Source organism: Cupressus sempervirens, chromosome 8 (assembly GCF_028749045.1).
Source record: "Cupressus sempervirens isolate cs-2001-9-10 chromosome 8, ASM2874904v1, whole genome shotgun sequence".
Lineage (NCBI taxonomy): Eukaryota > Viridiplantae > Streptophyta > Pinopsida > Cupressales > Cupressaceae > Cupressus > Cupressus sempervirens.
Genome location: NC_143125.1, coordinates 606,835,594 through 606,859,234, shown reverse-complemented (window position 1 = coordinate 606,859,234; position 23,641 = coordinate 606,835,594). Strand labels below are relative to the sequence as shown.

The window sequence follows — 23,641 nt, the reverse complement described above, 5'->3', positions numbered from 1 at the left end:
GCGATTGCTTCTGGTGGAATATGTTATTCTAGCCATAGTTTCTTAAGCTGCAGCATTACACAAGAGCAAAATTTTGTATCTATTAAACATATTTTAGTTTTGAGAAAGTGGATGTCCCAATTAAATTATATAGGAAATCCTTTTCAACTAAGTAGAAAATATTGATGCAGCGCACATGCTTGTATTCAATTCTCAATATGCACTGAGAAATGAACTGCCAATATCTTCATAATCTACAAAATGCATTTTCAGGCCTAAGTGCAATTGTTTTTAGATGCATGCAATTTTAACATGTAAAACAAACATGTGATTAGATATACAAACCTGATCAATCAGTTTGAAGCAGTTTTGAAAGAAAAATGTCTGGTAGTGAAAAAGAATTCTCTTGATTCCAAAGCTTGCTCTCCAAACATTTCATTAAAACCTCAACTAACAGAAAGAGTGCTAACCAGTAACTGAAAACTCGCACAAGAGAGTACTAACCACCAATTCCAGTCACAAAAAGTTCATTTTAAAATTGTGAGCACCAGCTAAATAATTCACTTCAAGAATTCACTCTTGTTTCAGTCATACTTGAGATATGACTAATTAAATTCTCCCAAGTATTGATATCTAAAGGATAAATTTGTCATCAACTTAATTAAATATCTTTGTTCTACTCTACACATGTTTAACAAGTTCCATTTATTATTCCAAGACAATTTATCATATTTAACCAACATGACCATGTAAAGGCATACATCATCTTCAGGATTTGTTTTTATGAACCAATGCCAGTATCTAAAAGGAATTTAAGTTACAAGTTTCAGCTCAAACCTAAAACCAAGACCATAAAGGAAAAGTTTCAGCTCAAGCCTAAAGCCAAGACAAGTTTGATTATATCACCTTATTTCCAACTGTGAAATGATTTATATACGAACCAATGCCAATAAGGTGACATTAATCAAACTGTTCATATTACCAAGATTCTAGATTCATTAGCAGATGCCTTCTGTAATCTGAGAATGGAAGGCAGCATTCTGTGTAATACCCAATTCATAGCAAAGAGGAGCCAGTCCAGGTTCTTCCAGTAAACTGAAGCCACAGAGTCCATAGTAACTATGATAGAGATCTGGAAACATGCCAGGCCATTTACTGAAGCCACCATACTGCAAATAGTGCACAATTACTTCAAAACAACAGAATATTAAAAAACAATATCACGTATGCTAATTAAATTAAGGCTTTCATAGAAACAGGGAATAAGGACTTGGGCCTACATCCACTTCTATGCCTACATCCGCTTCTATAAAAATAAAGAACGTTGACAGAAAAAAGACTAGAGGGCCAATTTAACATTCCTGGAAAAATAGAGAATCAAACCTGTGACTGGCACGTAAAAAGAAAGCAGCGCATAGCTTCTCGGTCATAAAAATCATGGGCCCCTAAGAGTTTCAATGAGCCACCCACCCTGCATCATGCATTTACTATTTTTATGGCAATTTCCAGCGTACTTCGTTAAAATAAAAAAGATCTGTGCATGTTAACTACCAGAATGAGTAACATGTGTCACTGGCTTTATTGGATCTACCTTGAAAGCCTCCATCCAATGTTAATTTCTGCATAGGAAACAGGAATGCTTCCTTAGAGGAATAGCAAAATGATACAAGCTATTCAAGATGTTAAAACAGAAAAGAATATATGCATTGAAAAGTTAAAAAAGTTCTTTCTGGGAGTGGCAATCAAATACCGACAAATACAGTCAAAAAAGAACCTTACGAAATTCACTTCTGTAATGCAAATCTTTATTTATTGCAACAAAAAAAAAGACTTCTACAGTAGATGAACCTTTAATTTAGTTAAAATGCAAGACTTGACCCACATACCACAAACAAAACTCTCCTAAGGATAGATTAATATCATACAATTTATATTGTTCAAGATTTTTTTTGTAAAAGCTGCAGTTATCTGATATGATTGACGTCTGGTTGTATCTACGATGTCAATTTCAGATGCTTTCCTACCTGTCTCATTTTGCAGTAATATAATCATCTTGTTAATGATTTTACTATTTCCTTAATACGTAAATATCACTGAGGAGCAAGTCAACTAATAACTCCTTGGGAAACAATATACGATTTAATTCATAGGTTATGTGAATATCTATTTTACAATAATGCCTGTATATTTCTAATCAGACAAATGGCTAAAATGAAAGGTTTAATGAGCTAAATAACCTATCAGTTGCAATATAGGTACAACCTCCTAAGAATGGCATAACAATTTATTAAATTGCATATTATCTAATCTGTTTGGTGACTAAGTCAAAACACTAGAGCAGTGCCTTATCTACAGCTATTAGTAGAGGTCTAGTATTAGATTCGTAGTTCGCTTCTGTGAAAATCAAAAAACATGCAACTCTTGCAGCAAATGTGCAAGTTATGTTCACGTGTCCTTGTGCTTGCCATTCCACCTCAACAGAGTGAATAACTAGATGCTATCACCTGTAACGTCCCTAGTGGACTAAGAAAATAGGGACGATTACGTTAATCTGTCCTCTTCCTTTATCAAATAGTTAAAATGAAAAGCAAGTAAAGCTGTTTCACCCAAATATTAAATGCTATTTCTGATATAAATATATAAACTTACGCAAAATTTATATGGGCTTATAATAATGTCTAATATTTCAATTTATCAAATATGCTACAAGTATAAACAGGTAAAGTAAAGAGGCAATTTCTGATTATGCTTGTGCAATCGACAGGTATTGCTTCTACCAATTGGCTTGTTTTATCTAATCTGAAATGTGCAACATATTGATATCACCTTACTGTGGTCTCTTGTTGTTCTTAATATGTAGTTATATGCTTGGAAGTATGATAATGACTGTTATATCTGATTAATAACTTATGTGCCTGCAACGTCTTTGATTGTTTCTTATAGAGATAGTGTCGCTGTGTCTGATCAAGTCTTGAATTATAAGCAATGTTCAGTCTGTATCTGATTATCAAACTAAATAATATTAGCCACTGATTTGCCAAGAGGTGGTGTGTTTCCCTGTAATATCACAGTGATGGTTATCAATGTTTCCTCTGCTAATTTATCCCTACTGTTGCTGAGTCTATCTTTGCTTCTGTAAATGATTTGATTAACTTTTCTGATTATATATATATAGCTCCCTGCTGTAGTCCATCCCTTTCTCTGCTCCTGTCGATGATATTGTTGAGTATATATATTCATTTCTTCTGCTGTTGCAGATTGATTTTTTATTTCCTTTTTCCACTCCTCACTCTATCTATTTCTTATTTAATGGAAATGCTATTTCTATTCCCCCTTCTTCTTGCTGACATAGATATATTTACATCTTGGAATTAGAGAGTCTTCCCATGGCATCCTTTCATAAAACAAACCTCTTCTAAATTAATTTTTTTATTGTCTTTGACACTAAACACACACTTTGGTAAATAGTTACTACTGCCTTGTTTGGATAAGATGAGATAAATTTATTAATATCCAACAAGAGGCCTAAGGGACTGCCAACAAAAGAGCAGCAACCCAGCAAATAGTGGGATCATCAAACGATCTCTTGAAAAAGACGGAACAAGCAGCAATGCACAACAGACTAGCCACAAGAACCAAGAAATGCACAACAAAGATAATCATTATTCCATTGTACTATGCCCTCCTCTAGATAACTGCTATTCCTTCTAATGATACACCATTTCACAAGGAGCAAGGAGCTAGTTCGACCAGGGTGACAAGGTTTCGAACATACTTCCTTGCACTACAGACTCTAGTTCAACATAAAATAAAGTTGAGACGCATGTTTGTTTCAGATGACTAGATGGAGTCAGGCTTCTCAAATCAAACTGAAAACATGAGAGCGGCAAAGCACGTGTATTCTATCAATTTTTGGAAGGCAGTTGAACAAATAGTACTATCTTTAGAGCCTTTAGTAAAAGTCTTGAGACTAGTGAATGGGGATAAATCCCCAATGGGATAGTTGTATAAGGTCATAGATAGGGCCAAGGCGATAATTGTCATCTATAACTTAAAAAAGTTATAATAACATTAAAATTTACTTAAGTTATAATAACATTAAAATATATAGTAAATGAAAATGACAACATTTTTTATTCACTTGACTACAGAATGGCTCTCATGCGTAAATTTGTAAAAATTATGTTCCTTCGACCATCTTATAACTATGTATCTCATCAAGTATGAGGTCTCAAAGGTAGTCATCATCATCCATCTCTTAATACATGAGTAGAAAAATATTTGCATCTACTTCTAAAACAGACAAGGAATAAAACTTATGTTGGAATTGTTACTTCCACCTCTAATCAGTTATGCGCCATATATGTTCATTTTTGGTATAGTTCAATTCATACTAATGTTGAATCACCACTTTGACCTTATTTATAAGCTATTATAGATATCCCATGGGAATTTGATCCCCATCCACCAATGTTTAAAACCTAACCAACAGTTCTGACACGTCAAAAATAAAATTTCAAAATCAGCAAATTGTAACAATAGAGTTTGAAAAAAAATAGAGCTTGAAGTTTGAAAACTTACATTGATGATTTCCTCCACGACTTTGGCAAATCTATCATCAGAAAGGGTCTTCACAACCTTCTCTTCTTTAACCTTCGTACAATAAGGACTCTCCAACCATCTTTCACTCCCAAACAATGCTTTAAAGTTGGACATTGTAACTAGTATACTCAGCAAGGCGAGAAAATTAGTAAGAAAGTATGCGCATCCAGATTACATGAGATCTTTACCATCAATGTAATATCTCATTAGAATTAGGATGCATCTGTGGTTGTAGATGTAGTTTGTGATATCTCTTGCATCTTAAGCACATTTTTCACCTAGCTTACTTATAATCCATGGTGTTGTTTTGATGACAGGATGAGGAATATGCAGTTATTGGACATAATTGATAAGAGATGGGATGGACAGATGCACTCTTTTCTCCATGCTGTAGGATAATTTTCTCAGTTCATCATTGTTCTGCAAAATGAAATTCAGAGAGATTGAAGCTGAGATCACACAAAGCTTGTTCAAGTGCATGGAAAAATTTATTCCAAGCAAAGGCCAAATGAAAGAAGCTATATCAGAGTTGCAAATGTATAAAAGCAAGCAAGGTGTTTTCTCTCATTTAGGGCTGCCTGGGAAGGTAGTCTATAAACTTATCTTGTTATTTTGCTGTCATGATCAGCATAATTTGTTAAGATTTGAAGATATTCTTACATGACACCATCTCCCCATAATGTGTTTTTCAGCTGAATGGTGGAATTTTTCCGATTACGAATGTAATCATCTTGGGTGGATGACAATATGCAATTTGACCATGCAGCTCTGTCACTTGTGAGCATAATTGGAGTGTTTTTTAATACATGCAATTCAAGAAACACAACCGTCTAACACAAAAACAGATGCATGACTAAGTGTTTGTTCACCACAACTTCCACTTGAAGCTAAAGAAAGCTCAAGGCAGGAGTCTTAATAACTTGCACTCAATTGAAGTTGTATTTGTTGTGTTTTTCGCTTGTAAGAAAAGACTAGTTTCTACGCGAACAAGAACATTAACAATTGTGGAAGACTCTCCAATTAACCTTGACGAGATTGATCTATACTTAAGAGTAGATTATAGTGCCTGTTGATGAAGTTGATGATTATGTTATTGAGCTTGATGATTTTGAAGTCATGGAAGAAGCTAACGTTCTGACTCATTGTTGCAGGAGTTAGGGCTGACACTTTCCGAGTAAAAGTGTCATTAGGGCCTTGTGCCCCTTAGCATGTCATTGGCTACATTTGAATTTTTAGAACTTTGTACTTAGTTTATAGGTTGACTTTAGAAAGTCACAAACTACATTGTAATTGACATTTTGACATATGCCTCCATCAGGTTATTTTCTATGTTATTGTGGTATGTTTTGTGCAATATAATCAGCGATAAGAATATAAACAATGAAAATCTATTTTCTTGAATTAATGTGTTGAACTCTATATTCTATTTGCTCTCTATATATCTAAGCTATGGAAATGCCCTTTGTAAAATAAAAGTAGTTTTTAATTCTCTCTCTTCAATTTTTTTCTACATTTTTCTACATCCATTTTTTTCAAAAACACTACTCCAGTTTCCTGATTTATTTCCCATACGATTTATGCTCCTAGAACTAGAAGCACTACATGATTGGGACGAAAAATGATTGACAAGCTTTTGATAGTTAGATGTTGTGGCATAATAATCATCCCACTAGAAATTCACAAGGGTTATAATAGTCATAACTTTAAAAGGATTATAATAAAATTAAAATATGTCGAAAACTAAAAGGAAGACATTTTATATTTACTTGAAAGAAAAGTGCTCTTCCACGCACAAATTTGGAAAAAAAAATCCATTCGACCATCTTATAACTATGTATCTCATCAAGTATGAGGTGTCAAAGGTTGTCATCAACATCCATCTCTTAATACTACATTACCGGATTTGTGTGTGACCCGTGAACTGAATTCAGGTCCAGATCGGGTTTGGATTTGTGAACCAATACATCTCAGGTCCACGTACCAAATTTGATCTTCTGGGTCTGTCAAATTTTGCAAACTGTGAATTCAGGCAAACCCACAAGGTCAAGTCCGGACCCTGCGCATATGCAGCCTAGACCGGTTGAGAATTGACCTAGGGAAATCCAACATGGATCCCTAAAAATCCACACAGACCCATGGGGAAAAACATAAGATTTGGGCCCAAAACTTGGAAAAATCAATTTTGAATTTTTATTTTGTAATTCAATAATTCGATGTGATGGTCTTTTTTGAATCATAATGATTATGTTTATCTTTGACATTTGGCATTGATCAATGATCAAGCATCATAGATTTATACTATGAAATGATTTAGTTTTACAATTATGTATCTCTTATTTTTTTAATATATAGTGCATATAAATACACACACACACACACACACAAATCTTGACAAATCATAATGGGGAAAAAGAAATTCATGAATCCTCAAATCGGAATCTCGAACATGAATCCATCCCTAAACCCGAATTGGAAACTTAGCTTAATCATGAGTTGAGGCCCCAAAAAACCATTGCATTTAGTTTGAAAATAGGCAAGAAATAAAACTTGGGGTTCAAACAGTAGGCGACAAAATATGTTGGATTTGTCACTTCCACCTCTAGCCAATTATGCTTCGTGTGTTCATTTTTGGTCTTGTTCAATCCATACTATTTTGAATCACCACTTTTACTTTATCTATAAGCTCTCGGAGATATCCACTACGATTTTAAAAGCTAAAAGCTAACCAATAGTTATGACACCAAATTTGTTTTTTGAAAAATCAGCAAATTGTAACAATAGAATTATAAAAAATGAACTTGAAGTTTGAAACTTACATCGATGATCTCCTCCATGACTTTGGCAAATTTATCATTAAAAATGGTCTTTGTGACCTTCTCTTCTTTATGCCTCCTACAATAAGGACTCTCCAACCACCTTTCACTCGCAAACAATTCTTTATGGTTGAACATGTAACTAATATACTCTACAAGGTGAGAAAATTAGTGTGTGCATCCTGATCACACTTGATCCTTACCATCAATGTTCTCTCATAAGATTTAGGACCCATGTGTGGTTGTAGATGTAATTTGTAACATCTCCAAGTTCAAACATCTTAACCACATTCTTCACCTAGCTTAATTTCCTTAGGGCCTGTTTGCCTGCTGGAATTTGATATTCCAAATTTTCTATTCCCAATTCCGTTTGGTTCTACAAAACTAAAATTGGGATTCAAGTTGAAATTGAAATTTGAACTTTTATTAATCTGACTGCTTTCCTAACTATAAATGCAAATAGAGCTCCTCAAACACCCAGGAAAAAATAAAAAGACCAGGGGTCTACAGAAAACATGCTAGTTGAACAATTTGAGAGCTTCAACCTCCCCTAATCTAGTCATTTTAAGAACTAAATTGACCTTGGCAAGATAAAGTGTGTGCAAGTCTCGAGAAGTAATGATGACTCTGCTACTTTGTTTAGACCAATCTCCATTTCCATACAAAGAAAACAACTTCTCTCTATCATTCACATCATCTAAAATCACAGGAACCCGAAACCCTCACAGTTGATCTCCCATCAGGAATCTTCCTTCATCAACACTTGATACTTCTCCTCCATTATTTACTAATCTCCTTACAATTCTTCTCTGCAAGTCTATGAGTGCAGTGTTCTTTTGTGTGGTAGCACAAATGTCGAAGAGAAAGCAAGACGCATCAAACATGCGATGGATTTCATTGCAAACGGCCTTGTCCTAGGTGGTTTTCTTGACGCCACCTATGTTGCTAATTCCCACTCTCACCAAACTCGTGTCTGTCGAATTCAGATCCAAATTGTTTATTTTCCACCTGAAGAAAGAAAGCAAAGAAGGCATTTGTGCTTGCAGAGCAGCATGAGCGGCAAACCAAGTTGCAGTTAGAATGGTGATTTGATCAATTCCACCTGTTTAGATGGAAGATCAAATTCCAGTTTTGGGGGTAAATGGGGATACCAAATTCTAATTTTTCTGAATTCCAATTCCGATTTTACACACCCATACATTGGATTAGAAAATTTTCAGGATTACAAATGCCAATTCTGTCCAATTTCTGCAACCAAATGGGCCCCTTATGTCCTCAAGGAGTACGTAAAAAGTAAAAACAATGAGGAACACAAGGACTCCAAAAAATGTTGGGTGCCTTGCCTCTAGAAGTCTATGAGATACCACACATGCAATTGCATTGTCAGTCACTATTTGAACGACATTTTCCACTCTTGCCTCCATCACCATCTCATCAAACAAGTTGCAAAAGGTCTTCATTTTTTATTTCACTGGAGGCACTGATTGATCTTAAAAATTCTATCTATCTCCCTAAAGCCACTAACAAGTTAATGAGTGCCTTATTTTTGCTATTCATTTACCCATTAAATAAAATGATACAGCCTTTCATTTTCTACTCTCTTTTGTTCTACAAAGAGGTGTGCATTTTCAATCGCATCCTATAATTGTCCCACTCAACTCATGATGGCTTGGGGCCTTGAAACCCTCACCTATCACAATCAATTCACTGATCAGTTGTAGCCAAAAAAGGCTTCAAGAATCATTGAACAAAATATTCGTGTTACCAAAATCTTACACATGCCAACTTTGCCTCATACTAAAATTTAATATTTCATGCAATACCTTCTAATGAAGGTTTCACACTAGAAGTATTAAACGGAACAAAAATGCTAGAACTATGGCTGCCCACACTTCACGATCCTTGTATTTGTGGCACATTGGAAGAAGAGTCTCACATATCTCCCTATTATCCTGTAGAACTGAAAACTACGTTTGAGATTGCCATTACCTTGTTTTCTTTTTTTCTACTATATGCTTTAAGGAATTTTACAAATCATATCTTTCACCTTCACATATTTGCACCATCTAGCATACATGGTGTAACATTTTGTCAAGGGATCCTACAAATAACCTCTCCTCACATTGCACCTGGTGTCTCATGTTTCTAACAATGATTGAAAAAATTTGGAAGAAAAAAAAAAACCTAGCAAAAGGTAGACATCGGGAAGAAATAAGTGACACTTCTAGTTAGCAGTAGTACAATCAAAACTTAAAAATAGAAGTTTCTGCACAAAATATTTCCTTATTCTTTCATTGTCATGTCTAATTTCTCTCTGCAGTTTCAAGTTTTCAACTTTCATTGTCATGTACCCATGTACCCAAGTACCGGGTACCCATAGCCCATGTACGGGGTACTCAGTAGAGATAATCATAGCTAAGGACCTTAAATAAGACTTGTGATTTTGTTTCAGTTTCTGTTTGCATATCAGCTTGTTGTTTATCAAGCTTAATTCAATATGTAATCCATTTGAAACTCTGTTATGCGTCTAAACATTTTATCATATGTTATTATAACAAACATATTGCAAATCTGAAACTGAACATAATACATTACATTTTACATTTGCAAACTTTATCACTGTTCTTCTTTTGAAAAACCATTGTCATCACTCATAATTTCAGCTTTTCTATGAAGTAATAAATTATACTAAAAACATAAATTGATGTGCTCAAGTATCCCCATCCCCTATTTTGAAAAACAGTTGTACCCGTACCCGTGTCGGTACCCTAAGTACCCACGTACTCCCATCCCCGTGCAACCTTGCATGTAACATGTTTGATTCTTATTCAACGTTCCTTGCCTCCAATGGAATTTGGATCTGGTGGTGAGAAAAAAAGTTGGTGATTAGCTTCTAAGTTCTATTCCCATTTTTCATTAAAATTAAATGGAATTTGTTATTTGAGATGTAATCAAGAATCACTTTTCCGTGCCACTGCTTGGTACTGATGAGTTTTATTGTGGTGGATTCCTATTATCTTTTTCAGTTGGTAGGTTGCATAGAATAGTACTTCACCACAGTAATATTTTCCCATGCAACCTAAAAATTGAAAAAGATAATACACTAATTGAGTGGAACAGGAATCCACCACAAAGAAACTTTCCCAGGTTCAAGATAATACAATTTTGTTTAAAAGATAAACAGCAATATTTCTCAGAAAAAAAAGACTTGAAAGGTATAGTTTGTCAATGATATGCCATTCTTAATGATAAGCGTCTATCCTAAACACCTAGTAAATGTCATATGAGAGATATTGATGTTAATTCGTCCAACGGGAATTTTTTTTTCATCCTAATAAGTTTCCAACAAATGTCCACCATCAAATGCAAAGAATCAAAAAAAAATGCCACATGAAAAATATTGTTGTTCACCCCCACAAAGAAATGTAATGATCACTATTTATCAGAATAAACTTCACCTTAACAAGGTCTGAGCAGGTAAGAGGCTCAAAACATCCTTTGTTTATCACACTTCAAATCTCATGTTGTATGTCACCAGTCATCTCGATGTAGGAGCATCCTGGGGTAGTTGGCTATCCTGTAGGTTGGAGTGGCTTTTGATCATGGAGTTGGTGATCCTCGATCACTTAGAGGTAGTTCTCAGTTGAAAGATGAGGCTTCACTGATGAGCTCGGTGACTAAATGGGCTCGGTGATCTTGTTTGTGCTTAGTTAGTGTTCTGCTTGGCAGAACTCTTGCTTGGTGGAACTCGTGCTCGATGAACGTGGAGCTAGGTGAATGATTTGCTCGATATGCTTGGTGTATACTCGGCATGCTCAGTTGTTGCTGTTGCTTAGTGGTTTGGTTCACCGATTGGGTATTCTTAGTTGTTTGACCCGCTAACTGGTGCATTTAATGTGTGTTGCATTTAATCATGACGTGGATGAATCGTAGGATGTGAGGACCAATTTTGGTCTTGGTTCTTTCTCCTAGGTGTATTTAATGATTGTTGTAAGCCAATTTATGACACTTTGTATTTGTCTTGAGTTCAAGAGGTTTCTATTTGTAATAGGTTGACTTATTGCCGTGCAAATATAAAAGAAGGGTTTGGGGTAGTGTTGTAGAAAAGGGGGAGGAGAAGAGTGTCAAAGTGAGTCAGCTAGAAAGGAATAGCTAAGAGAATCGAGATATAGTAGAGCAAGTAGCAAAGTGTGACTTGGAAAACAAGAACGCTGTTTGGTGGCTTGTGAGCACAAGTTTAGATCTTTATTGGGGTGCCTTCTCGATTGATGTGGTGTTATAGATTTGGGCTAGCTAAGGTTTTTTTGGGTCTTGTGAGATCTTGCAAAACTGTTATTGTAATTGCTTCTATATTTGGCCGTAATTGGGAAAGCCATACAGCCCGACACGTTGCATGTAATCAATTGTTTATGAATAAAGAAGTTGATTTCTTGTCAAATCTGGTGTTGTGTTGCCAGACAAATTGCATGTAATCAGTTGTTTATGAAGAAAGAAGTTGATTTCCTATCAAATCTTGTGTTGTGTTGTGCTTCCGCTGAAATTGTTTAGCAGCTTGGCTGAATAGTCTGTTTTCAGAGCTTCCATCCTAGTAGGTGTTGCATTAGGTGGTATTAGAGCAAAGGTTTGATCTGGTTAGTGATTGTCAGAGCGTGGACTCTGTCTGATTCTTATTGCAGATCCTTGTTCCTCGACTTGTGAAACCCTTGTTCATGCGAGGTGGTAGGTTGCGATCTAACTTGCAGACAACTCAGGTAGGATTTCTCACAAAGGGTTTTTGAAGATCTTGGAAGATACCTCAGAGAAGATTGGACCCTAGGGTGATTGCAAATCTTTGTGATGCGGTGGAGACTAAGATTTCAGAGAAGGTTAGATAAGATTTCAGATCTAAGATGGAGTTGACGGAGAATGATATAGTCGTTGAGATCATGAGGGCTATAGCTATTGTACCGAGGAACATGGGTATGGAAGATGGTTATGAAGAAGTTGTTGAAGATTTTGAGGCTACTGGATCTATTGGTGATAGAGCCTATCAGATGGAGAGATCTGTGGAAGGCCGAACTGGTCGGTTGGATAGATCAAGAGCTGAGTTGAAACTGAAGCATAAGATGGAGGTTTTTAATTTCTCAAGTACTTTAAATCCTGAGGACTTGATTGATTGGATTGGTGAATTGGAAGACTACTGAGTTAGAGGATATTGGAGATCCGCTCAAAGTGAAGTTGGCACAAACTAAGCTAAAGGATAAGATGGAGGTTTTTAATTTCTCAAGTACACCAAAGAAAGATGTGAAGTTGACAGTTGCAAGAAAGGATTTGCATGAGTGTAACAAAGGCAAGAGTGTACAAGTTGAGGACTTGGAAGACATGTATGTGAAGAATCAGTTCAAGGTTTATGTGTTGAATCCCAAAAGATGTTCGTTCAACTACTGAGGACATCTTTTTGCACCTGGGGTGTTTGATGCAGGAGCATGTTGGGTAGTTGGCAATCATGTATGTTGGAGTGGCTTTTGATCTTGGAGTTGGTGATGCTTGGTCACTTAATGGTAGTTCTCAATTGAAAGATGATGCTTCACTGATAAGCTTGGTGATTAAATGGGCTCGGTGATTTTGTTGGTGCTCCGTAAGTGTTTTGCTCTGTAGAACTCATGCTTGGTGAACGTAGAGCTCAATGGACGATTTTCTCGGTATGTTTGATGTATATTCGGTGTGCTTGGTTGTTGTTGCTGCTCGGTGATTTGGTTCACCGACTAGGTGTTCTTAGTTGTTTGACCAGCCGATTGGTGCATCTAATGTGTGTTATATTTGATCATGATGTGGATTGATCATGGGATGTGTGAGCACCTATTTAGGTTGTGGTTCTTTCTCTTGGGTGTATTTAATGATTGTCGTAAGCCGACTTATGGCATTTTGTATTTGTCTTGAGTTCGAGAGGTTTCTATTTGTAACAAACTGACTTGTGGCCATGCAAATATAAGAGAAGGGTTTGGGATAGTGTTGTAGAAGAGGGGGAGGAGAAGAGATTCAAAGTGAGTCAGCTAGAAAGGAATAGTTGGGAGAAGAGAGATATAGCAGAGCTAGTAGCAAAGTGTGGCTTGGAAAACAAGAAGGTTGCTTGGTGGCTTGCAAGCACAAGTTTAGATCTTTCTTGGGGTTTCTACTAGATTGCTATGGTGTTATAGATCTAGGCTAGCTAGGGTTTCTTTGGGTCTTGTGAGATCTTGCAAAACTATTACTATAATTGCTTATGTATTTGGCCATAACTGAGAAGGCCTTATAGCTTGGCACATTGCATTTAATTAATTGTTTATGAATAAAGAAGTTGATTTCCTGTCAAATCTTTGGTTGTGTTGTGCTTCCTCAAAGATTGTCTAGCAGCTTGGTGGGATAGTCTGTTTTCAGACCCTTCATCCTAGTGGGTGTTGCGTTACATCCTAAATCATGTCTGAAAAAGTCTTGATCACATTTTAGAATAATTGGTGGAAAACAAAGATTCTATATCGATTTTGTGGAATGTTTGACAAAATTAAAATTCAAATGCAACATTAACCATATGTTTTATAAACATCCGGTGACTAGTTTTTGGTGAATTACTCACTAACAATTCTAGATTACAAATACTCGCATAGTTTTGCAACTTTGGTATTACCTTTTCATTTGCGAATACACTTGCTAACAACAATAAGGGTAATGCATGACGTGCTCAAATAACTCATTGTCTTGTGTGATGATTTAGTTGAATCACAATATTTTTTCAACAAAAAAATATGAGATGCATGCAATGTATCTAATAATTGTTGTATGTATTGAAGGGCAAGAAGTTGCTATTTTGATTGAACAATTTCAAGACTTGAACCAAGTTGTGCATTAGAAATGTTGAAGAAAGGATCTTTGCAAATGTAATAGCACTACCATTAATTTCTATGTTCCAAATGCAGATTTGAATGTATATGAATATGAGTAAAGATGAGACATGTCTCTATGGTAATTTATAAGTTAATAACCAATGAGACAATATTAACAATAATATAAACATATCTATATATAATATATAATATATATATATATATGAAAGTTTGTCTAATTAACGATTAACCAATAACCATAAAAGGATTATCTTTAGGTCAATTCAATCCGACTGAAGCTACAACATTAACTCCCTCTTAACTAGGGAGGATTGTTATAGAACACGTTATGCTCTCAAGCATTTATAGAGATATCATATCAATATGATAGTCTTAGAATGACAAATTTAAGGATATCAACATATATCCATCAAAATAGATGTTATCTTTCAATATCATCCAAAGTATGATTCAACAAGGAATATCAATCATATGATATTCATCATACTTATATTATCTTAGTAAGTGCATTGACATCATGTCCATGATGCCTACCAAGAGAAAATGTCATAGAATAGAAGGATATATGTTATTTGATCTCCAACACACTCCGAGATGGCAACCAAATGTAGTCTATCCTTAGTTATCAGGTTTGGACCCTATTACCTGGATTCGAGTTTGGGTTTGCGCCCAGGTTTGCTACGGGTCTGGGCAAGGTCCTTATTTGGACCCATGACGAACCTGTGGTGAATCTAGGACTTGCAAAAAACTCGGAAGGACCCACGATGAACCCAAGAGGACATCTGAGTTTCTATTTTTTTTTGTATGTATAATGCATATATATACTCACAAACCCACCCACAAACCCAAATGGGAAAAAAGGTTTTTGCCCGAACCCACGAACCCGAACCTTGAACTCAAATCTGTCCTTGAACCCGAATCGGCAACTTAGAGTCTATCATATAACAATTGTCAGCCGACTGCAGTTCATTCTAGAAGTGCAATTTCGGAACCCCTGCTTGAAGATTTGGCAACCTTGCCCCCATAATGTTTGTGGCCGACGGACTCCTTCAGAAAGGTTCGGTGGATAGTATTTATATCCCGTCTGGGATCATTGTAATTCATCTTCTATCATTCATCTTATAAAGTATAATGGATGTCTGGCATATGCGAATATAATTTTGCTATTCTGTTCCATTGTTTGTATGCGTTGATTTCTTTACCAGTACGGTAAACATTTGGCGCCATTGCCTTATGAACCTGGAAGGTGGGAGGAATGAAGATTAATGCCAAATCAGCTTAACAAGGATCGGAATAAGGTCAAGGGAAAAGATGGAATCCATACTGCGCAAGAGAATTTAATTCTGGCACAGCAAGATGAATGCTGACGGAGATTTCAGAAGAGTGCCGACAGAAGCCGAAGCACGAAAGATTTGTTGGAGGAAACTCAGCAGCGGGTGGAATTGGTGGAAGAAGCACGGGAGGAGTTTTTGAATTTGTGTTCGCCGAGGGAAGAGAATCCAGATAGAAGGGCATCAACTCGCACGGCTCGGAGTGCCGACAAAGCAAGAGCGTGGAGTGAACTCTTCGTCCGGGATATACTTCCGTAGGGGACAACTTCAAAACACCCTTCTTCACCAAGGTTCGCAGTTGTTGAGTCTGACGGTGTGGGAAAACAGTCCGCCGGTGTGGGAGTGCAGTCCGCCAATGTGGGAGAGCAATCCGCCGATGTGGGAGTGTAGTCCGCCGGTGTGAGAATGCAGACTGCTAGTGTGGGAGACTGGTTCGCCGGTGTGGGAGTACAAACTGTCGGTGTGGGAGTGCAGACTACCGGTGTGGGAGTGAAGAGCACCAGTGTTGCAGGACCGAGCAACGCCTGTTTACAAAAACCAATTGTGATGGCGGGACCAAAAGAGAAACTACCGAAGTTCAATGGCGATGGTACGGCCGATCCCATTCAACATTGCAAAACATGTGAAACGATCTGGAAGGCAAATGGGATAACTGATGAAGACGACTAGATGAGGCAATTTCCGGCCACCCTACGAGGCGTAGCAATTGATTGGTTCACTGATACAGATCCACAAAAGCTAAACAGTTGGGATAACATTAAAAAGGAGTTTCTGGTAGAATTTAAACTGTTACGGGATGATAATGAAATTGTAGCAGAGATCTTCAATACTAAGTAGGGGAAGAACGAAACCGTTCGCGTTTAAGCCAGGAAATTAAAAGACTTGATAAACAAAATGGAAAGTAAGCCAACAGACGGACTTCAGAAAAGATGGTTCGTGGAAGGCCTACGCTCGAAGTTGCAGAGGAAAATGAAAATTGTGCCATCGTCGTCATACACGGAAGCTTATAACAGAGCATTGGACCTCGAAAGTGAGCAGAAAACAAAGAAGAAGAAGAACACTAGCTCATCTAATTCTGATGACGACGAGCCTACCGGAGAAGATAGCAGCGACGATGAAGGCAGTAGCAAGAAGGTCCGCGCTTTACAGAAAGACATGATCCGCATGATGGAGTTTAAAAACATGCAAAAGGAGCCAAGAGGCAGTGAGCTGTGGACTGACGGTCATACTAAAGGATCGTGTCCAAAGAACCAATTCTGTGACATTTCTCAGATCATGGGCCATTCGACAAAAGAGTGCCCCTTTAACATGAAGACAAGAGGATCTCTGCAGGTGCTTCTCACACAAGAGGCTTCCTCGTCGGGCAGTAGCGGAAATACGAATAAACATCTGGAGGGTACAGGAATAATAACAGAGGGCAAAATAAAAACAATGCGAACAATAATAATAATAATGGGAGCCGAAGTCGAACCTAGTATGATGCAAACGGACGGTCGATCGTTCAATGCCGAGCATGTAATTTGTGGGGTCATTTTGCGCGGCATTGTACAGCAACAAACACACCAAAATTATTATGCAAATGGTGCGAACCCGGCGACCATGAAGATGCCAAGTGCCCAAAGTCTGGAGTAAACTTGATCATTGTCGGCACAGATGTAGAGGAGGTTCTCGCAATTACACGGAGGCAAGCAGAGGAAAAGAGAAAATTGAGGGAAGCGCAGGCAACAATTGCAAAGACATCGTTGGCAGGGACATCTCAGTTGAAGGACATCACTGGCACCTTGACAAGGAACTTCGCAGAACAAAACGTTGTACGACAAATCTTACAAACGGAGATACCGGTCAAGATAAGTGACCTTCTCACAATGCCCCAATTACGGACGGCCATTCTGAATCATACACCATTTCCGAAAGCAACTGAGGACGCAGGAAGGGACAGTAGTCCCACGACGGCAACAGACCCAATGCTTCTGGCGGTCACAACGGGAAGGCATCCGGCGGTTGTCGAGATGGGGATTTTGGGAAACGTTCTAACAGACACAATTGTTGATGGAGGGTCTGGCGTGAATGTGTTGCCGGAGGATACTTGGAAGAAGTTGGAAAAGTCGACGTTGTGGCCACCTACATTCCAATTGCTCACGGCAGACCAGCACGGGATCAAACCGTTGGGAACCTTAAAGGCGCAACCAGTAACCATTGATACGCAACCATTTTTATTGGATTTTATGGTCATTCCATTGAAAAGAAAAGGATATGATGCTATTCTCGGACGGACCTGGTTGGTGCAAGCAAAAGTTAAACATGATTGGAAACGAAATACCCTATCAATGGAGTGCGGAGGCAAAAGATTCATAATTGACCTGCACATAGAAATGGTAGGTGAGGAGGCAGCATCGTCAGACTCAGAAGGTGAAGGCGACAGTGACGACAAAAGAAATGACGATGAAGGAAAGAGGAGAATGGAACCGAACGATGAAAGAGTATTGACACTAGAAGGAGGATCAAATGATGACGACCTAGACTCGGTGAATGGCCTTTACCATTGGCAGATAGAAGACTACGAATTGTTTCCGAGTTGTAATATGCTAAGGGTTGACGAAGGTGAGAAAAAAGAGGAAAATGAGTGTCTGAAGGAATACAGAGCAACGGAAAAAGGAAAGGCAGTTACACCTAAAACTGAGGGGAAGAACATACAGTCCAAACCCAGAAAAAAGAAAGATACCACCATTCGGTACACGGTGAACGGACCGCACAGGAAGAAAAGAATGCATCGTACCATAAAATTACTTGAAGGGTACCGACAGCAAAGAAATAAGCTAGATGTGCGACGACCGCAGGCACAGTGGGCGACGGAGGTGACACAGAATAGGCATAACGCGTGGCATGAAAAACTCAACAGGTTTCAGCTGGGGCAGTTAGTACTCAAGTACGATGATCGGAATGAAAGCAAATAGGAAAGGTTTAAGGCAAGATGGGTTGGATAATATCAGATCCAGGAGGTCGGCGACAATCGAGTGGTAAAGTTGGGGACGTTGGACGGGTAAGAGGTACCTCACGTAGTCAATGGATCCTACCGTGCCAAGAAGATGCCGTTGCCGTCACCGTCACATAATGATCAGATGATTCCCTTGTCGTTGTCGTTGCAGAATGGCGACGTGTGGAGGCAAAATTGAGGTGCTGTTTTTTTTTAATTTTATTTTTGGCAACAACAAAAAAAAAAAAAAAAAAAGAAGTCCGCGGGAGGTGCTCCGCGGGCACCTGTCCGCAGGAGGTGCTCTGTGGGCATCTGTCCACGGGCAGCACCTGTCTGCGGGAGGTGCTCTGCGGGCATCTGCTCGCGGGCACCTGTCCACGGGAGGTGCTCCACGGGCATCTGTCCGTGGGCAGCACCTGTCCGCGGGAGGTGCTCCGCGGGGACCTGTCCGCCGGAGGTGTTCTATGGGGTTTGTCAAGCCGCCAATTCTACATCTTTCGCGGGTTTCGATTCCTCTTCATTGCATTTGGTAGACCTGTTCCTACGGCATTATCTGGAGGCCCGCGAAAATGAATCTCTTGTTCATGTCAATCCGTCAAAATGTCGTGACCGGCGTATATAGATGACCACTTGATGTGCGATCTAGGGCAGGGTAATCGCCTGACTACAGCTGCGGTTATCGGCCATGATGGTGGTATTTGGGCTTAGAGTGATGCGCCGGTGGTTCAAAAAAAAAAAAAAGACGACAGATTCAAGTTGTTCGGAATGAGTAGCAGATGATGCCAAAGGGAAGGGGAAGCATCAATGGTTGCCCCAAGACCCTACGGGGGCGCTGCCCCTCGACCCCGCCGAGGGCGTTGCCCCCTAGACCCCCAGTCGTTGCGGATATCAGTCATGGGAGTCTGACCAGTTGAGAAGAGTTGAAGTTGCTGCAAGCATAGACTTTCTGTGTACCAGAGGCACTAGGAGTAGGTGTTGGCCGGGAGGCTGTCTTGGTGGATACGTAGAGAGCTCGGGAGGAGCTAATCATCCAGTTGGAGGCAGTGCAGCGACACTTGGCTCAGGGTAGCGAGGAATTGAAAACGGAGAAAGCAGCACAGGTGGCTATCAAGGTCAGCTTCATTAAGGAGGCAGTGTTGTGTTAGCAGAGGCTACAGGCACGGGACGAAGGTGACAGTGATGTGTCAGAAGCAGATTTATCTTGTTGTAATTAGCCCGTTAATGTATTTTGTTTGTTAATTTGTCTCAGATATTTTGTTAGTTGTCAAGAGACGACTTTTCTTTTTGGGGGGGGGATGGTGTCAATCGACTGGATGGTCCCGACATTGTTTCTGTAGCCGACAAAATGATTGTCGTCAGTGTTTTGTATTCTGTAGCCGATGGGTAAATAGTTTGTAGCGGACATAATGTTTGTGGCTGACGAACTCCTTCAGAAAGGTTCGGCGGATAGTATTTATATCCCGTCTGGGATCATTGTAATTCATCTTCTATCATTCATCTTATGAAGTATAATGTATGTCTCGCATATGCGAATATAATTCTACTATTCTGTTCCATTGTCTGTATGCGTTGATTTCTTTACCAGTACGGTAAACAACAATCATGATCTCAAAGACAACTTAATGTAGTCCTTCACAAAAAGTAAGCAGGTGGTCATGATCTCAAGTATAGCAGCTTAATGTAGTACATCATGAGAAGTATCACGATCTTTAGGACATCAACTTAGTGTAGTCCATCATGACATGATCATTATAATGATCTCAAGGGCAACAACTTAATGTAGTCCATCATGGTAACAGGTGAAGCCATTGTTAAGATTGTCACCTTACACTAATAACCTCACAAATACATCAATGAAAGATCATCACCTTTCATGACATAATCCACATATACAAAATAGTAACTCTCATGCTATTCACTATGTCAGAGGGTGGATCCACCATGGCTGGTCCTAGAGGGTAGAACGTTTTCACCTCAAATTTCTCTCTCCCACAGAAGAATGCATTGCAAGGAATTTCACCTCAAACTTTTCCCTCTCAATCTATTGACTTTTTCCATCCAAAGTTGCTTATGATGGAATGTCAAACTCCCCCTGAAACTGATATCAAACTCCCTCCTAATATAGAAGAAAACTCATAATCTCAATCATCAAGGATATTCACTTTAAGAGCCTCACTTTGTCCATAGATGACTAAGGAATTCTAGATCAAAGCTTCTTTATAGCCATCAACATAAGATTGAGTTTTGCACAATATTTTGGTAGTATGTGTAAAGTCCCAACCTTCTTTTCCTCCAAGAACATCTCCAGAGACAAGAAAATAGCTCTTATAGTACGTATAAAAATACCATTAAGAGAGAGAATCCAGCGAGTAGGTAAATGTAATACTCACAGCTAATGAAAACTTATCTGCGTATCCTTGATACAAGTTGCTTTAATGAAGGTCCATATCCATCAAATCATAAAATGCCTTCTTAGATTGTTGGAGAGACATCTCCTCTTTTGAATCAACTCCTCACTAAGGATGGTTCCAATTAGAGTTATGATAGTGTCTCTTCTCTGACATATCCCCTCCAAAGATGGTTCAAATGGAAATACAACATTGGTTATTATTTGCCCTCTCAATGTAAAATTTCCACTTATCCATTATTTGGAGCTTTCTTGGCATCCTTGCGACTTAATATGCTAGTGATAAATGTCTATTAAGATTTGATGCAAGAGCATCTAGCTTGGATTTTGTGGACCTAATGTTTTGCGCGGTTGGGGTTATGTTCAAGGCATACCGGCGAACCTTGTCCTATGAGCGCATAGTGATTGGAGTGATCATGTTGGAGTTAAGAGCCCTTTTGGTGGCTATTAGTAACATGATCTTGCTTCTAGGGTAGACCTTGGACATTGTTTTTGCGAGCACCAATCCGTTGGAGTTGGCTCGTGTGCTCTTGGATTTGGATTGTTGGATGGCACATGGACCTATGCCTAAGAGCACGTATTCTTATTTGGTCTTATGAGTTAGTAATGATTTGTGAACATGAGGCTTGTCCTAAGTATTTAGTTATTTCATATATTTAATGTCTATTGTCAAGCCGACTTGTGGCTTGAAGGTGTTTTTAATGTGAGTGTGTATTTAATGTGACTTGTTAGGCCAACTTGTGGCTTGGTTTAGTATAAGTAGAGAGTCTTGTGATGTCTTGATTCATTATTTATTCCACATGGAGTAGCTGAGAAGAGTGAAGTTTGGAAGAGCTAGTAGCAAGTGTGGGCTCAAGAAAACAAGAAGGTTGCTTGGTGGCTTGCAAGCACAAGTTTAGATTATTCTTAAGGTTTTCTACCAGATAGTGGGTGTGGGCTAGCTACAGGTTGGATCTTGCAAGGTTCGCAGAACTGTTATTGCGATTGCTTATGTATTTGGCCATAACTCGAAAGGCCTTACAACCAGGCCTGTTGGATGTAAATCTTATGATTCTATTATGAGAATTGGCATTGTTTTGGATCTAAATCTCTATGTTATTATTTATCTTGCGTTGTGTCGCAATTTGTTGGGGGCTAAGACATCTCCTTTGGGGATTCTCCTTCCTTCCACTGCATCAAGTGGTATCAGAGCGAGTTTTGATCTTGTGGTGATTGTGTGGTGGATTGTTCTTTCTAGACTCTTAGATATCTTTGTTGTAAGGTCGTAGATTGCGGTTCTAACTTACAATTGCTGAGGACTCACAGATGGATCTTAATATGAAGGGATGATTGCGAAGATGGAAGGTTTGATCTAGTTGGTGATTGTTGCAAAGGGTTTTCGAAGACCTTGGAAGATGCCTCCGAGAAGATTGGATCCTTGGGCGATTGTAGATCTCGGTGATGTGGTGGAGATGAAGATAACAGAGAAGTTTGCTCGATTGGAAGCTGATTTAACCGATCGAATCAAGGAAAGGCTAGTTGAGTTTTGCAGCGATTACCAGAGTTGGAGAATATCAATTAGAAAGAGAGTTGTGTGGCCTGTTAGAAGGATTGTTCAGAGGAGAAGACGCTTTTCTATTGAGGAAAAGACAGAGGATGACTTCGGTGAAGCTGGAGAGGTATGTGTGGTTTTTTTTGTTCATCAGTTTGTGGAGTTTGATATGAAACCTGCAGAGGAATTTGTGGTTGTTGTTGAGATACTTGAGCTTACCGAAGAGGTTCCTAACCTTGTTGAGACTGGAAAGGAGATTTGTTTTCATGATCAGTTCGTTGTATCTAACATGGAAATCGTAGAGCATCTTATTGTGGATGATGAGATTGCTGATTTTGAGAATTTACATATGGATGAGGATTTGCATATGGTTACTGATATGGTTTTGAATTCACATGTTGCTGCTGAGATCATTGAGGATGTACAAGTTATTGCTGATATGGTTGATTTGGATTTCCATATTGCTGCTGGTGTGGATACGGTTTTGGATTTACATGTTGTTGCTTATATGGTTGAGGACTTATTGTTGCTACTAATGCGGAGTTGGATTTACATGCTTCTCGCGTGAATTCACTAGTTGCTGATGTGGGTGAGGATCTACATAATACTACTGATTTGGATCTGTATGTTCTTGATGAGGATTCACTTGTGGTTGACATGGCTGAGGATTTACATGTTACTCCTATTGTGGATTTGAGCTTACATGTTGCTGATTTGGTTTTGAAGTTGCATGATGTTACTGACATGGGTTTCATGTTGGAGGATGCAACTATTGCTGAATGTGATTAGTTGTACGAATTGTTGGTGAAGCATTATGTTCAAACTGTTCATGGGAGTGAGCATGTTGATTGGCTTGCTGAGGTTCATTTGGTTCTGACGTTTGAATGGATGAAGAGATGGTTGATGTGCAGATTTGTTCTCTTGTTCTTGATGTTGTGGAAGCCTTTGGAAAAGATGAAGATTGGATCAGATCTTTCTTTTGGCATCAAAGTGTGGTACACATTTTTCTATCTACTTGGGGTGTCTGATGCAGGAGCATCCAGCTTGGATTTTGTGGACCTAATGTTTTGCGCAGCTAGGGTTATGTTCAAGGCATACTAGTGGACATTGTCCTATGAGTGCATAGTAATTGGAGTGATTGTGT

At 38.6% G+C, this 23,641-nt stretch overlaps 1 protein-coding gene across 1 annotated transcript in view; it reads right to left on the bottom strand.

Annotated features, from left to right (window-relative positions):
• Positions 1 to 667: 667 nt before the first annotated feature.
• PGGT-I (Prenyltransferase family protein) overlaps positions 668 to 23,641 on the bottom strand; it is a 166,713-nt gene continuing 143,739 nt past the window's right edge. Inside the window, exons 9-11 of the mRNA XM_089798547.1 lie at positions 1,531 to 1,598; positions 1,363 to 1,450; positions 668 to 1,148 (exon numbers count right to left, since the gene is read on the bottom strand). Coding sequence (XP_089654673.1) covers positions 978 to 1,148; positions 1,363 to 1,450; positions 1,531 to 1,598 — 327 coding nt within the window. The 3' untranslated portion in view covers positions 668 to 977. The remainder of the gene's footprint in view (positions 1,149 to 1,362; positions 1,451 to 1,530; positions 1,599 to 23,641) is intronic.